Source organism: Uloborus diversus, chromosome 6, assembly GCF_026930045.1.
Source record: "Uloborus diversus isolate 005 chromosome 6, Udiv.v.3.1, whole genome shotgun sequence".
NCBI classification, from domain to species: Eukaryota; Metazoa; Arthropoda; class Arachnida; order Araneae; family Uloboridae; genus Uloborus; species Uloborus diversus.
Genome location: NC_072736.1, coordinates 15,192,989 through 15,207,406, shown reverse-complemented (window position 1 = coordinate 15,207,406; position 14,418 = coordinate 15,192,989). Strand labels below are relative to the sequence as shown.

The 14,418-nt window shown below is 36.2% G+C and overlaps 1 protein-coding gene across 1 annotated transcript in view; it reads right to left on the bottom strand.

Annotated features, from left to right (window-relative positions):
• LOC129224236 (rab3 GTPase-activating protein non-catalytic subunit-like) overlaps window positions 1–14,022 on the bottom strand; it is a 78,449-nt gene extending 64,427 nt beyond the window's left edge. Inside the window, exons 1-4 of the mRNA XM_054858661.1 lie at window positions 13,928–14,022; window positions 7,095–7,181; window positions 6,875–7,014; window positions 2,329–2,459 (exon numbers count right to left, since the gene is read on the bottom strand). Coding sequence (XP_054714636.1) covers window positions 2,329–2,459; window positions 6,875–7,014; window positions 7,095–7,181; window positions 13,928–14,022 — 453 coding nt within the window. The remainder of the gene's footprint in view (window positions 1–2,328; window positions 2,460–6,874; window positions 7,015–7,094; window positions 7,182–13,927) is intronic.
• Window positions 14,023–14,418: the final 396 nt, after the last annotated feature.

The window sequence follows — 14,418 nt, the reverse complement described above, 5'->3', positions numbered from 1 at the left end:
TTTCCATGACCCTTATGAACCCTGTATTGATTTAAAAAAAAGATAACTTGGTGAGGAACAATCGAAATGCAATTCGCGAACAAAGAGAATCGTTTGACAAATGTGTAAAGTTGATGGGGCAATATACTTCCATATAAATTTGACAGATGATGAACCATTGCATACTTTGTGTCCTCAAGGTCATTATTCTAAGCGCAAATATAACAGAGTTGAGACTGATGGTATCCTTAATGCATTCAAGCACAAAGGAACACTTCCTCTGCCAGTGATCGAAGTAATCAAGCCTGTTTTTAACAATTTCCAGAACCATCATTATTCTGGATAAAGATGCAAAACAAAAATGAATCGCTAAACAATTTAATACAGAAATTGTGTAATAAAACCGTAGGTGCTGACAGAAGAATTGCTGAAATTGGGACTAATGAGACAATTATCATTTACAATGAAGGGAACCTAGGGCGACTGAAATTTATGGTAGAACTTGAGTTGTCAATCCGATCAAGCCGTCGAGAATGTTTACTCAAATTGGACGAGCAACAAGTAAAGATTAGCGAGTAGTGGTGTTTGCAGAGCACAAAAGAAATGCGGCAAAAGAAAAGGAGAACGCAAAAGGCTAACTGGAAAAACTTATTTTTTGAAGATTATGAGACCTATTCAGCAAGAGTTTTTTTAGAGATACATTTTCCTTTTTTAGGAAAAAAAATTTTGACACTACTCTTGTACTCGCTTTTCACAAAAGATCCTATATTTAAAATGACATATGAATTGCAGTTAAATGATTTAATTAATGTGTAAAAAGGTATTTAAAAATCATTTTTGCTATTAATAAGTAGGAAAACCCATGATTTTTGATGAAAAATTTAAAATTTTATGCTATCTCCGAATTGACGGGTGCATATTTTTATGCATTTCTAGAGCATATCTTACATTTGAACATTTCTGTATTCAAAGGTAAGAGTATAAACAGTAATAGCCTGCTTATGAATCAATATAAGTGTTTATTTTTGAGAAATATTGCATTATATTTGGTCCAACACAGAAATTAACTTTTAATGTTGATTTTCTCAAAAATGTGATTTTACGCATTGCACGCAGCATTTCTCGAATAAAGATAATCTCAGGTGTACGAAATTTTGTACAAGTGTTCATGTGCTATCTATGTTTAATTTAACGAACCAAAACTTTTCTTGTGAGAAAACTTTTGTGGCTATTAAATGCTTTGAAAAAAAAAAATCAAAATTTAAGTTTAGACTTTTAAAATTTAATTTTATATGTAAAGAATATTTAATTAATGTAATTCTTCATCATTTTAAACATACATTATTTTTCTACTCTGAGGAAAAACTAGGTTGATATCTTGTTTCACAAAAGAGCAATGCTGCGCGAAGTAGGTTTCAAATTATCGGCTTTCAAAAAAATTCACTTTATTAAAATAATTATTAAAAAAACTTCAATAATACCTACGACTTATATTTTGGTATCAAAGAAATCATTATGGATGCCTTAATATCTGGTGAAAATTTCATGGAAAAAAACACTAACAGATGTGGAAATAAATCACTTTAAAAATCGACTACTTTCTTGACAAATTTTATCACCGAAAGGGTACCTGACCCCTTGAATAAATACTAAACTCTGCTGATTAAAAGAAATGTTGAATTTTTTCTAAGTGGACTAACATCCAGATATTACATCATTTTTTACAACCCAATCTTTATCAACAATCATCTGAGAATGTCCTTTCAATTTTTTCATTGTTTGTGAAGAGAACTAACTAAACTTAGCGATCAAGGGATCAGTAAGAAAAGTGGGTGGGTGTGGGGAGGGGGGAGTCCAGTACATGTAAAAATGTAAATTTGATGGTAAAATATCAAATTAATTAAATAATACTTAGCGATGTAAGACTAAACAGATTGGACTAATGATAATAAATACTACTACTTTTTTAAAAATCCATTGCATCATTTAGGAAAAAATAAAGAAAAATCCTTTGTTTAGAACCAAATGTTGGGAACGGTTTATTTTGTATTTTAATGATTTTGTCACAAAGCCTTCAATTAAAGGCCAATTTTTAGAATGGATAATTTAACCATACATTTTGTGACAGATATAATTTAACTTTATGACAAGTATTTTTTTATGCATATATTCTACTACAAGCCACTGGAAAGTAATTTTTTGGTACTAAATTAGAATTGATTATACTAACTATAACTGGATAACGTTGCTTATGTCTGTTTCTAAAATATATATGATGGTACAACTATCCCTTCAACAAAACTTAACAAGTAATCAACCTATATTTTTACTAAAATTAGATTTTTTTACCTCTAATATACCTCGTCTAGGAGCATAGATAACAAGGAAAAAAACTCTTCTCTTTTTTTCACGATCATGTTTAGCATCTTTAACAATGGCGTCTTCTACCTCAACCCAACCACACTGGGCATCTCGATAACCTGAAAGAAAAATAAAAGAGAAAACTAAGATAGGTTTCTTATTACTCTTTCAAATTTCGATTAAGATTGCAGAAAAATTATTATAAACTCTGAATTTTACATATTCGACAGTAAAATGTTCCGAGAAACTATGAAATACTTCTTTTAAAAAATCTATGCAGGTTTTTATACCAAACAGACAAAAATTATATGTTAGACAATTTATGTCTGTATAACATACTCCAGTTATATAGTATACTTTTTTACACCTTTATCTAAATTTAAAATTTACACAATCTGGTTTAACAAGTAAAACTCCACTAGTTGCTTCAAAAATGTATGAACAGAACCAAGGTTGGATAATGTAGAGTATATTTTCTTTGCAAGGCAAGCATAAATTTGTAAAAAAGGAAAATGCATTAATAGCATCAAACCTCATCAGAGAAAATTGCCAATAAAGTCTAAAACAAAACTTGCATGCCTACCATTAAAACAAACTTGTAGCACAGGATCACATTCTTTCCTTCCAAAACCTTGTTCAAACTCTTTGGCTTAATTTTAATCTCATAAGTTTGATTTTTAAAAAAAGAAAAAGGAAAAATATTCTACGTCAATTTTGCCTCACAGAAGGCAATAAATCTCACTCTATCTATTCGCAACTCCAGAGCTCGAATACGCTACCTTGCGGTGATTAATAATACAAATACAAAAGGGACGACCAGCAACAGGCTCTGGGCCCAGCTAGACTGGACCTAGTCAATTTACAAACCCCAGTGAAGATCAATGGCCCTCTTAAAACTATCTCCTTTGCTCATTACCACCTCTTCCGGTAAACTGTTCCAAGGTTCCACTACCCTGCTAAAATAATAATTTTTCCTAATATCCATGATGCCTGAGATTTAAATAGCTTAAAACAATGACCCCTTGTCATGTTTTCAGTGCTAAACTTCAGCCCCGTAACATCTTTCATTTTAATAAATTTAAACAACTGAATCATGTCCCCTCGGTCTCTTCTTTGCTCAAGACTGTACATTTTTAGCCTTCTAAGCCTGGAATCATAATCTAAGTGGGAAAGTCCATTTATTAGCCTTGTAGCCCGACTTTGAACCCTTTCCAATACATTAATATCTTTCTTAAGATAAGGAGACCAAAACTGAACAGCATACTCCAAATGGGGTCTTACCAAACTTCTATATAAGGGCAGAAGAACTTCTTTAGATTTGTTTGAAATAGATCTATTGATAAACCCAAGCATCTTATTGGCTTTGTTACTAGCAATGCTGCACTGTTGGCTAAACTTTAAATCCTGACTTATTAAGACCCCCAGATCAGTAACTTTGTCTGCCTGACTAATGACTGAACCCTACAAATAATAACTTGTACACTTATTTCCATGCCCTAAATGTAGCACTTGACATTTCCCAACATTAACAGCCATACCCCATTTATCAGCCCACTCCGTAATATGATCTAGATCCTCTTGCAGCTGATTTGCTTGTTCTACTAAAGAAAAAGGTAAAACATTCCATTCCACGTGTTTTCTTGGGGAAAATTAAAGGCTTCAGACAATTTGTGGTGTAATGCAATTTCAGAGGAATAGAAAAGAAAGTTTCCCACAAACAAGATGAAAAATTGCTGTCATTCATTAAGCTTCAAAGCAAATTATAAATTACAGCATCTGTTTGTTTTACCTTTTTTTATCCGCCATTAGACAGTGGCTGCAGCGTCCCCTACAGTTTATTGGAGTTGCGAATAGCTCTGGCATAAAAAGTATTTACTTATCCATTTTCAACTTCGCAAATTGTAATTAATTATATAATTGTGCAATAAACCTCTAAATGAAATATAAAAGGGGGGACCAATTTGTTGTCAAATCGCAACTCCAGAGCTTGAATACGCTACCTTGCGGAGATTAACAATACTAAGAAAAAGGTAAAACATTTCATTCCACATGTTTTCTTTGGGTTAAATTACAGGCTTCAGACAGTTTAAGGTGTAATGTAATTTCAGAAGAATAGAAAAGAAAGCTTCCCACAAACCCGATGAAAAATTACTGTCATTCACTGAGCATAAAAGCAAGTTATAAGTTATGGCGTGAGTTTGTTTCACCTTTTTCATCCGCCATTAGACAGTGGCTGCAGCGCCCCCCCGTAGTTTATTGGAGTTGCGAATTATAGAACATTCACACAAATGTAACCTTAAGCAGTTTTTTATCAGTCTTAAAGTAGTGTAAAATTTTTAAATGATTAAAATATATATATATTTTTTTTTTTCAGTTTCACACTTTACAAAAAAAAAAGGAAATTCAGAATAAATGATTTAAAAAAAAAAATTAATGCAAATTTTCAAACAAGATTTAAGTAGTTTCTCAGACTCTTCCAGTTCTGATTGAAGTTTTGTCAAATTTTCCTTGCATTCACCAAGTGTGGATTTATTGACAACATATATTTCGAATTTGTGTACTTGGTCACGCAAGACCTGTTTATGAACTCACGTCCAATATAAGAGATAGTACCACACAGGCACATAGAGTATTAACAGCACAGAGAAGGTAGTTACAACCGAACCCACCACCTTGAGATTAATAGAACGATGCACTCCCCACTGCGCTAGTGAGGCCCCCCCAAGTGTGGAATTGCATAGCAAACAGACAAATGCACACAAGCAAAGTCTTTATATACAGTAAACCCACAGTAATCCAGATTTTGCTTGATCCAGACAGCCATTTAGACGTACATACTGTATAAATAAAAGGTGAGTTAGTGTAATAATGTATTTTTGTAGGTCTGTGTTATGCAAATGGCACGGTGAGAGAAGCAAATGAAGAACAGAGGAGGAACAGTTGGAGGCGCATTTAATCTTTAGTGAAGGAGAGAGAAATAAAAAAAGACAAGATACTTCAATGTATGCACTAGGCCTCCATTGACCTTGAAGAGATATGTAGCTTTAACGCATAGTTAAGAAACAATGTAGCAAACTTTTATCAATTTTTGTGCTGTAAATAATACAATCAATTTTGAACCTACATACATTTTTTTAAAAAAGTTAATAAAACATAACTTTCTGATTCGACCACTTTTGAGCTTTATAGCTTTTCAAAAGTTAGAGTTATTTACAATGTTCTAAATATGTACTAGTGGATGCAGGGGGGGGGAATAAAGCAGTAATGATAGAAATGCACAAATAACTTGGTGTCTGCAGCAGAACCTGCTGCCTCTGGTGATCATAAAGCAGGGTTCGTGCTAAAAATTCGGCACCAATCCAAATGCAACAAAATATTAAATTCGGTAAAAGAAACTCTCATCTGGTAAAAGTATTGACAAATAGAAAATTCTCCCAAATGTCCACGGGAGAAAAAAAATTTCCCCTCAACCTCCAAAACTATTATTGGAAATTCCCCAAGAAAAGAAAGAATGCTGATTTGAGAACCCAATAACTTATGCATTGTTTTTAAGTGCCTTATTTAACCTAAGCGGATGTTGCATATTTATAAGTACCTGCATTGCAAATTGTACAAAATTATTACTTTGTTTCATGATTGAAGTTTTTTTTTTTAGTAAAATTCCCTCTTAAAATGCATAAAAACTGAGTCTTTGACTAAGACTTTTGAAATTCCGCTAATTTGTTGGCTAGCGATTTGAAATCTCAAGCTGATCAAGTGATAGTTTATTTATTTAAAAAAAAAAAAACCTACTACAGTTGAACAAGGTCTCAGTTTAAAGATTTCAAGATAAACAAGGTTCTACTGTATTTATTTACTAGTGGTACCCGCACGGCTTTGCCCGTAATAGAAAAATTAGAAGGTCTTTTGGTTCGCCTGTATATTTACAAATAATGTATGGCGAATATTCTCGCCAATTGGCTTGTACCCATGTTACGGGTCCCACATTATGATAATTTCGTATCTTGGCAATTGGCTTGTGCCCATGTTACGGTTCCACGTTATAATTTCGTAATTTACTCGTCCATCTTATGATAATTTTGTTCTTAAAATTAGAATAGAAAAAGAACCACATCGAATTTTCGAAAAATCGCTTCGAGGTGCGCACCCCCATGCTACAAACTAACTTTGTGCCAAATTTCATGAAAATCGGCCGAACCGTCTAGGCGCTATGTGCATCACAGAGATCCAGACATCCTACAGACATCCAGACAGAGAGACTTTCAGCTCTATTATTAGTAAAGATATTGTTTCTTATGTAAGGTGTTTTTTTTTCAACCAAGCTATTGAGTTAATGATAATCCAAAAATGTTTTAGCAATGCATTTTTCCAATTGCCTAATCTGCAAATCTGTACTAAAATGCTTTGTCTTTAACATTTTCAGCACATAATTTATAATTTGAACTCATATTTATCTCAACAGTTATGATATAAGGAAACTAGTTATTAACATAAGAAATTCCAAAAAAAAAAAATATTTCATGCCAGAAAATACCTTTCCACATTCTTACTGCAACTCCTTTAAATATATCAAATAAAATGACACGGCCAAAGGCGTCAGTAATTGCAGCTAAGCACTTATTTGGTGATAGAGACATTGAAATCCCTTGACGTCTTTTATCATAGAGTCCAAATCTAGATGAATATCAAGAAATAAGACAAATATGAGTGAAAATAGAAATACTTTTTGACACAAATACTGAAAATCAAATTACCTTAATGGCAGTATTGTAGCTGGTTCAATTTTCGGCTGCGGTTTCTGCTCTTTAGGCTGATTAAACCCCATAAAGCCACCAAGGCCACTATAAATCAGAAAACACAAAATACACTGCAAAATGCAAAATATAAAACAAAACTACTGAATGTTTCATATTAATGGGACAAAAAGAAACCCACGGCACAAATACTGCAGTTACTCTATGTAGTCGAACCCAATTCATTCTGAAGCTGCAATCATACAAGTTTTATACGGGTACAGTAAAATCTCTGCTGGTTATAAAATCGCTCCTAGGGGCGCTGTTCAAAACGGCGACAACCACTCAAGAGTAAGGGGAGAAAGCATAATGTGTTTTGGAACACACCAAGCCATCAGTTTATCTAGTTAAAAGATAATTTTAGCTAAGATCCACTGCATAGTCACAGAATTGAATGGTGTATAAAATGCAATTTGGGGTCTATAGTAGTGATGGGCATAATCGAGATCTTTTGATAATCGAGATCTCGGGAATCGAGTACTTCTGATAATCGAGTGATTGATAATCGAGATCTTTTTAAGTCGATCACTCGAGTGATTGATAACCGAGATCTTTTGAAATCGAGAACTCGAGCGATTGACTTCTCGAGATCTTCCGAATCGAGTACTCGAGCGATTGACTTCTCGAGATCTTTGAAATCGAGAACTCGAGCGATTGACTTCTCGAGATCTTTTGAATCGAGTACTCGAGCGATTGACTTCTCGAGATCTTTTGAATCGAGTACTCGAGCGATTGACTTCTCGAGATCTTTTGAATCGAGTACTCGAGCGATTGACTTCTCGAGATCTTTTGAATCGAGTACTCGAGCGATTGACTTCTCGAGATCTTTTGAATCGAGATCTCGAGATGTTTTAAATCGAGATCTCGAGATGTTTCAAATCGAGATCTCGAGACGTTTGAATCGAGTACTCGAGTAGTTCATTTTCTGAGCTTTTCCAAAATTGAGTTGACTGCTACGGGGGTGCCCACTAAAAGGGGGTGGGGCATGGCGCAGCCTGTGCAACAAAAATTTTTAGAACCGGTTTTTTGAGAGGGTTTTTTTTAATCTCATTTTCGGAAGGGGGGAGGGGATCCATGGCGCAGCCTGCGAAACCGAAATTTTTAGAAGCGGTTTTTTGAGGTTTTTTTTTTTTTTAATCTCATTTCGGGAGGGGGGGGGGGGGGGGGGGGAGAACTCTTTCTAGACGGATGCTCCGTAACATTTGAGAGGGGTGCGCCATCGCCCTGCGAAAGGGGGGAGGTGGACTCCCTTGACTACAGTTGAATTCCCGAGTTGTTTTGGCTTGAGGTGTGCTCGAGATAGGAATGTGACATTTAGCCTACCATTTAGGGGTATAATAAGGGGTGAACCCTCCTGGCTTTTAGAAGTTTTAGGTTAAGTTGGGGGGGGGGGGGTATTGACCCCCTTTTAGAAGGGGGATCAATACCACTCCCCCCAAATTCCATGAAAAATACTAGTTTTTACATTTAAGTGGGTCTAGTTTTTTGTTGTTTTCCGATAAAATGAGCAGATACACCTTTTGTCCCCTTACCCTCCGGTAAAGTTCGAAATGCAAGCTTGTTTTAGGGGGTCGATTCGATAGATTTTAGTCTTCATTTTGGGGTTGCAATCCTTGGGGGATGCAGGTTCAACTAGATTCCATGTTAGCTTGTCAGAAACTAGGAGCTCGGCATTTGGGCGGACTGAGTGATTTTATTCGAACGGTTATGCATTTAAACTAATGATTTTCAGTTATCACGTGATTATTTCGAATGGTTTCGGGCTCTCAAAAAGGAAGTTAATAATGTAAACAAGTAGGGGATTAGGTTGCTCTGAGCAAAAGTACTCATTCTTTCCTAGTTTATAGCTTTTTTTTTTTTTTTTTTAATGAGGAGGGAGGGTAAAATATTTCTGATTGCGTTTTCCAGAGGATTCTCGGGATTCCCGGCGCATTGAAAAGTGTACAAGTGTGGCTTGAAGTGCATTGAAGTTCATGATTATTTTTTTCTTTCTTGATCCGCTCTTTTTTTTATTTTTCTTTTTCATTCGTCGACTTTAGGAATATGCAATAACAGTAAAAGTGTTGGGAGTGAAGTTGAAATGTTTTTGAGTGCATTAAAAAGAAATATTGAAGTTTGTCGTGTGGGATTAATTTTAGCTTCCACTCTTCGGCCCAATTTTTAAATAAAAATTACATTTTATACAGATTGTTTTTTTTTTGAAATTCCATACGCAAGATATTTGTGACTTCTTGTGTGCGTAGCATTTATTTTCGCGTGGGTAGTTAAATTTAAGTATTTTGCTTGTTTTACTCGCTTCTGTTTATGTCATATTCCTTATATGTTTCGTAAATGTTGATTAGTATATTATTTACTCAACTTAAAAATTTTCAGTCAATTAATGTGCTGATTTTTCCGTGCGCTGGGTCCTCAAAAAGGTTAAAATTGATTGTCAAGTTTCTCTGAAAAGCAGATTACGTATTCGGTTTTTCAAATCATCCGAGATGCTCGATAACCGAGCATTCCACAACAAACAATATATTATCAAGAGAGAGCGCGGGGGGGAGGGGGGATAAATGGCGCAGGACCGCGCCATTGAAGTTTTGAAGAGGAGAGGGTAAACTTAAGCGGGCTTTAATTTATTTTAGGGGGTTCAACGCCGCATTTGAGGGATGAGTGTCATTGCCATGGGGGGGGGGGCACCACTGCAATATAAACACCTTGCGTTTAAACATTTCATAAACGTTTTAAACATGGCTGCCACAGCGTTAACAATCGCTTTTAAAACGTTTATTCAACGAAGTGTGCTTTCTGAGTAACACCATTCGAAAAAAAGCAGAAGCAATTATTTGATTCAATAACCTTCTAGAATGACAGGGGTGACACATTTGAGAAGCAATTATTTGATTCTAAAATCTTATAGAATAACAGGGGTGTCCGTCCGTCCCTGTGAGCAATGGCGCGCTTTTTTATGACAATCCCCCCCCTCCCCCAAGAAACGATAATCCGAAAAAGGGCTAAGACTACATTAAATTTTCAATTACACGGTTTGTACCATACCGGTCAAGGGCGCCCATATGCAAAATTTTAAGGGGGGCGGGGCTCAGATATTTTCCCCATGGTTTAATAGGATATTTTCCCCATAGAAACAGATTTCAGTACAGATTAGAGTTATTAAAATTTGACATTTTTAATAACTTATTGATTAATTGCTGGAGAAGAAATGACTTTACATTTTTGCAAAAAAAAAAAGGTACTAAAAGCAAGGATGTCCTAATTTCAAAGAAGGGGGAGGGGCTTGAGCCCCCACTTGCCCCCCCTATATGGAAGCCCTTGATACCAGTTAAATATATTTTTAAGTTTAACAACTCTCAATTTTAAACCTGCTAGTGTCGCCCAACGACTTGCCCATATTATCATTAGCCCTCACTTTTTAATAAAAATTGTACATACGTACGTATTTAATCTTAATAACTGTCAAGTTCAAAACAGTATGGAACGCGTTTCTCTATCCTTTGTTTCAAGATTTCACCACCCGGGTCACACCAGGGGCGGATACAGAAAACCATTTGAAGGGGGTGGGGGTCATGCTGAAGAAAGCCCTCCCCCATGAACAAAATTTCCGTTTTAAGTACGAAAAAAATTCTGAAACTAAACGTTGCAAATTAATTTCATAAGCAATAAAACAAAATAGTCGTTCAAATATTTTCTTTGAAAAATAACTGATGTATTGAAAAGATAAGATACTGTCATCGTTTGCATTTTATGCATAAATTATTTGAACACAATGTGTACGGTTACTATTCTCGAGAGTTCCGGGGGGGGGGGGTCATGACCCCCACGACCCTCCATTGTATCCGCCACTCACACAACACATGCCTCTCCATAAATCCGCTCATATGATAATTAACAATTTTCGTTCTAAAAATATCGTTGGATTATTAAGGAATCTCTCAATGATCGAAAATTCGAAGGCCAAACATTCAACTATTACCCCATTCGAATAAAGCAAGAGAAAAGCAATCATTCGATTTTAAAAATCATTCCAAATCTATCCATTCCTAGAGCAAAGGGCACCACCTATGAAGCTCTTCTGCCAAGAGCAATACCCCCAAAAGAGACAAAATCCCCTAAAAATTACAATAACGCAGTTTACGTCAAAACTCCCCCCCTCCTCCCCTCTTATTTGCACCCATAGGAATGAATTACACGAGAAGTTAACCACTTGTTTTATTAAGAAATAATAACCTTTATGCCGAGAAGTAACATGAAATAACAAACGTTTTGTATAACAAATATACAGAGTACTGTAGAAACGTGTTTTGGAGTTTTAAGGTACCCTTTTTTTCAACAAAATAGTAAGCTTTTACATATAAGGGGCCATTCCTTTGTTACGTATGGATGATTTTGGCCATTTTTGGCCCCTTCCCCCCATGTAAGGGTACTTAAGGCTTTTCAAACCCCTCTCCCTATTCTTACGTAAGATTCCATTTCGTTTTTCGAAATAATGAAATAACTAATCTAATATCACTGGAATCGAAATTTAATTCACTATTATTAAATTAAACCTTTTTGTGTGAAGAAATATTTACTAAAAAGTTGGAATCTAGACTGAATGTGTTTTCGACATTTTTTTGTATATGATAAAATAGTAGTTAAAAATAAAACATGCCATACATAGTGCAATTCTTTTATTATGTTTTACATAATTAATTCTTTGTAAAACAAATAAAAAACAGTCATCCTAATACGTTTTTATTTTCCAGACGCAAATAAAACATCGGCTTGGAAAATACTGTGCAAGAATGCGTTTGAACCCCCCCCTCAAAGTATGTAGACATTTTTCCAACTCCACCCCCTCGGGACCCTTACGTAATTAATGAATGGTCCGTAAAGACATCAGTAATGTCCTTACATCCACAATCTCACTATTTTGCGTTGAAAAAAGGGTTCCTTGAAACCACGAAACACGTGTCTGCAGTGATCTGTATATTTGGGCTCTTAAACGTTTGTTATTGCCTATTACACTTGTATCATTACCCAATCGTATAGTCGAAGGTGAACGTAAGGGGGAAGACGACCCCTCAGATTTTCAACTTAAGTATTCCCCCTTTTTACCTGAACTATAATTTTAATGCCTCTCAAGTTAGAACCTTATAAGCGCCTCCAACCTTTACTTCCACCACCGGGACGCACAACACATGTCTCCCCCAGACCCGTACATGTGTTCATTCATTAACACCTTTCGCTCAAAACATACCATTAGACTACCAAGCATCCCCAAAGAATCATTTGATAATCAAGCATTCAACAGTATACATTCAATTATAACACTATTCGAATGAAACATTCGATTGTAATACCATTTAGATCGCAAGGGTATCTATTCCACAAGTGTGCTGGCACACTTTTTAAAATTAGGGATCCTCTCTCCCCCTCAAGAAGGACACTCCCTAAAAGCGTCTAACGTCCATTAGGAATTTCAATGGCGCAGTCTGCGCAATGGCCCACCTCCCCTGTGGGCTCCTCAGCGCAGCCCGTCTCTCTGGCGGAAGGATTAAAAGGTTTCAATGCAAATTTTTTCGGAAGACAGAAAAAAAACCATGCTCATTCATAAGTAAAATCATTAACTTTTCAAAGCCAGCCCTTTGACCGCCTAAATGACGGATCCGCCCCTGCAACTAAAACACTTCAGAAGCAAGGGTGCCCACCCCGCCCTGAGGTCAAGCCCCCCCCCCCCCCACTCTCAATATCGCAGAGACCTCCCCCCAACAAATGAGAAAAATACCCCTCCCCCCCCAAAAATGTCAATAGCAGTCTGCGCCATGACCCTCCCCCCCCCCTCCATAGGTGGGCACCCTTGTCAGAAGTCAACTATATTGAGAGGTTCATTCGATTATCAAATCGATCGAAGAATACACTGCTCGAGTGATTGACATCTCGAGAACTCAAGATCTCGAGAACTCAGTATCTCGAGAACTCAACATCTCGAGAACTCAAGATCTCGAGAACTCAGTATCTCGAGAACTCAACATCTCGAGAACTCAGTATCTCGAGAACTCAACATCTCGAGAACTCAACATCTCGAGAACTCAACATCTCGAGAACTCAGTATCTCGAGAACTCAGTATCTCGAGAACTCAACATCTCGAGAACTCAACATCTCGAGAAGTTCAAAGCGAGAACTCGAGCAGTTGATCGCTCGAGCACTCGGAAAGTGACAATCGAGAACTCGAGCAGTTGATCGCTCGAGTTCTCAGAAAGTGATAATCGAGAACTCGAGAAGTTCATCGCTCGAGAACTCGAAAAGTGATAATCGAGTACTCGAGAAGTTCATCGCTCGAGAACTCGAGAAGTGATAATCGAGAACTCGAGATACGATAATCGAGAACTCGTGGTAATCGAGTTCTCGAATGATCTTGAATAATCGAGTGATTCGATTATGAGAACTCGATTATGCCCATCACTAGTCTATAGTGTATCCCACCCTCTTCGTTACACTTTCTCTTCTGAGTCAAACAACATGCTGTTTTTTGGCCACCAAGATCCCTTGTGATTTTTTCCTGTGAGGTTTTGTTAAATGCCAAGTGTATTGTGACCCCATTTCTTCAGGATTTACTCAGTAACACTTGGCACAGTTTGGTGCAAAAATCACAGGTTTGGCATTTTTGTATCAGACACTGACAATGGCACAACTTGACGCAATTGGCTGATTTTCTACCTCTGAACTATAGTAACTCCCATTTAAACCCTTTCCAATAAGTTTTATCTTTGTTAATAACAAAACTTTAAGAATAAATAAACAAACTACTTACCCTGTATTATAATGGGAGATAAAGTTCATTAATTTTGAGGCTACTGCATGAACAACATCAGTTAGAAGCAGTTGACTACTACCCTGTAAAAGCATACAATTAGCAGTGTTTTTGAATAGTAAAAATGTTAGCTCTATTTCACCCTAATTTGAGGTTCAACATTGTTTTCTATAAATGTTCTGTTGCGGTGTTACACTAATTCCAATCACGTAATTATGAGATCAACGCAATTCTAATTCTATAAATCTGTGATGCCCAACCTATGACCCACAACCCATTTGTAGTCTGCAAAATATGGCTCTTGTGGGCCAGTGGCGGCGATTCAGGGGGGCTAGGGGTTTTTTCGTCATCAACGATTGCCTCACCATTAAGGTTTTAATTTCAAAACATTCTGGGTGAGATTACCCGAATGTCACCAAATTTCAGTTTTATAATAATATATAGTCAAATATAGTTAAAAATTTCAGTTTTAAAGCTTCAATTTTGAAAAT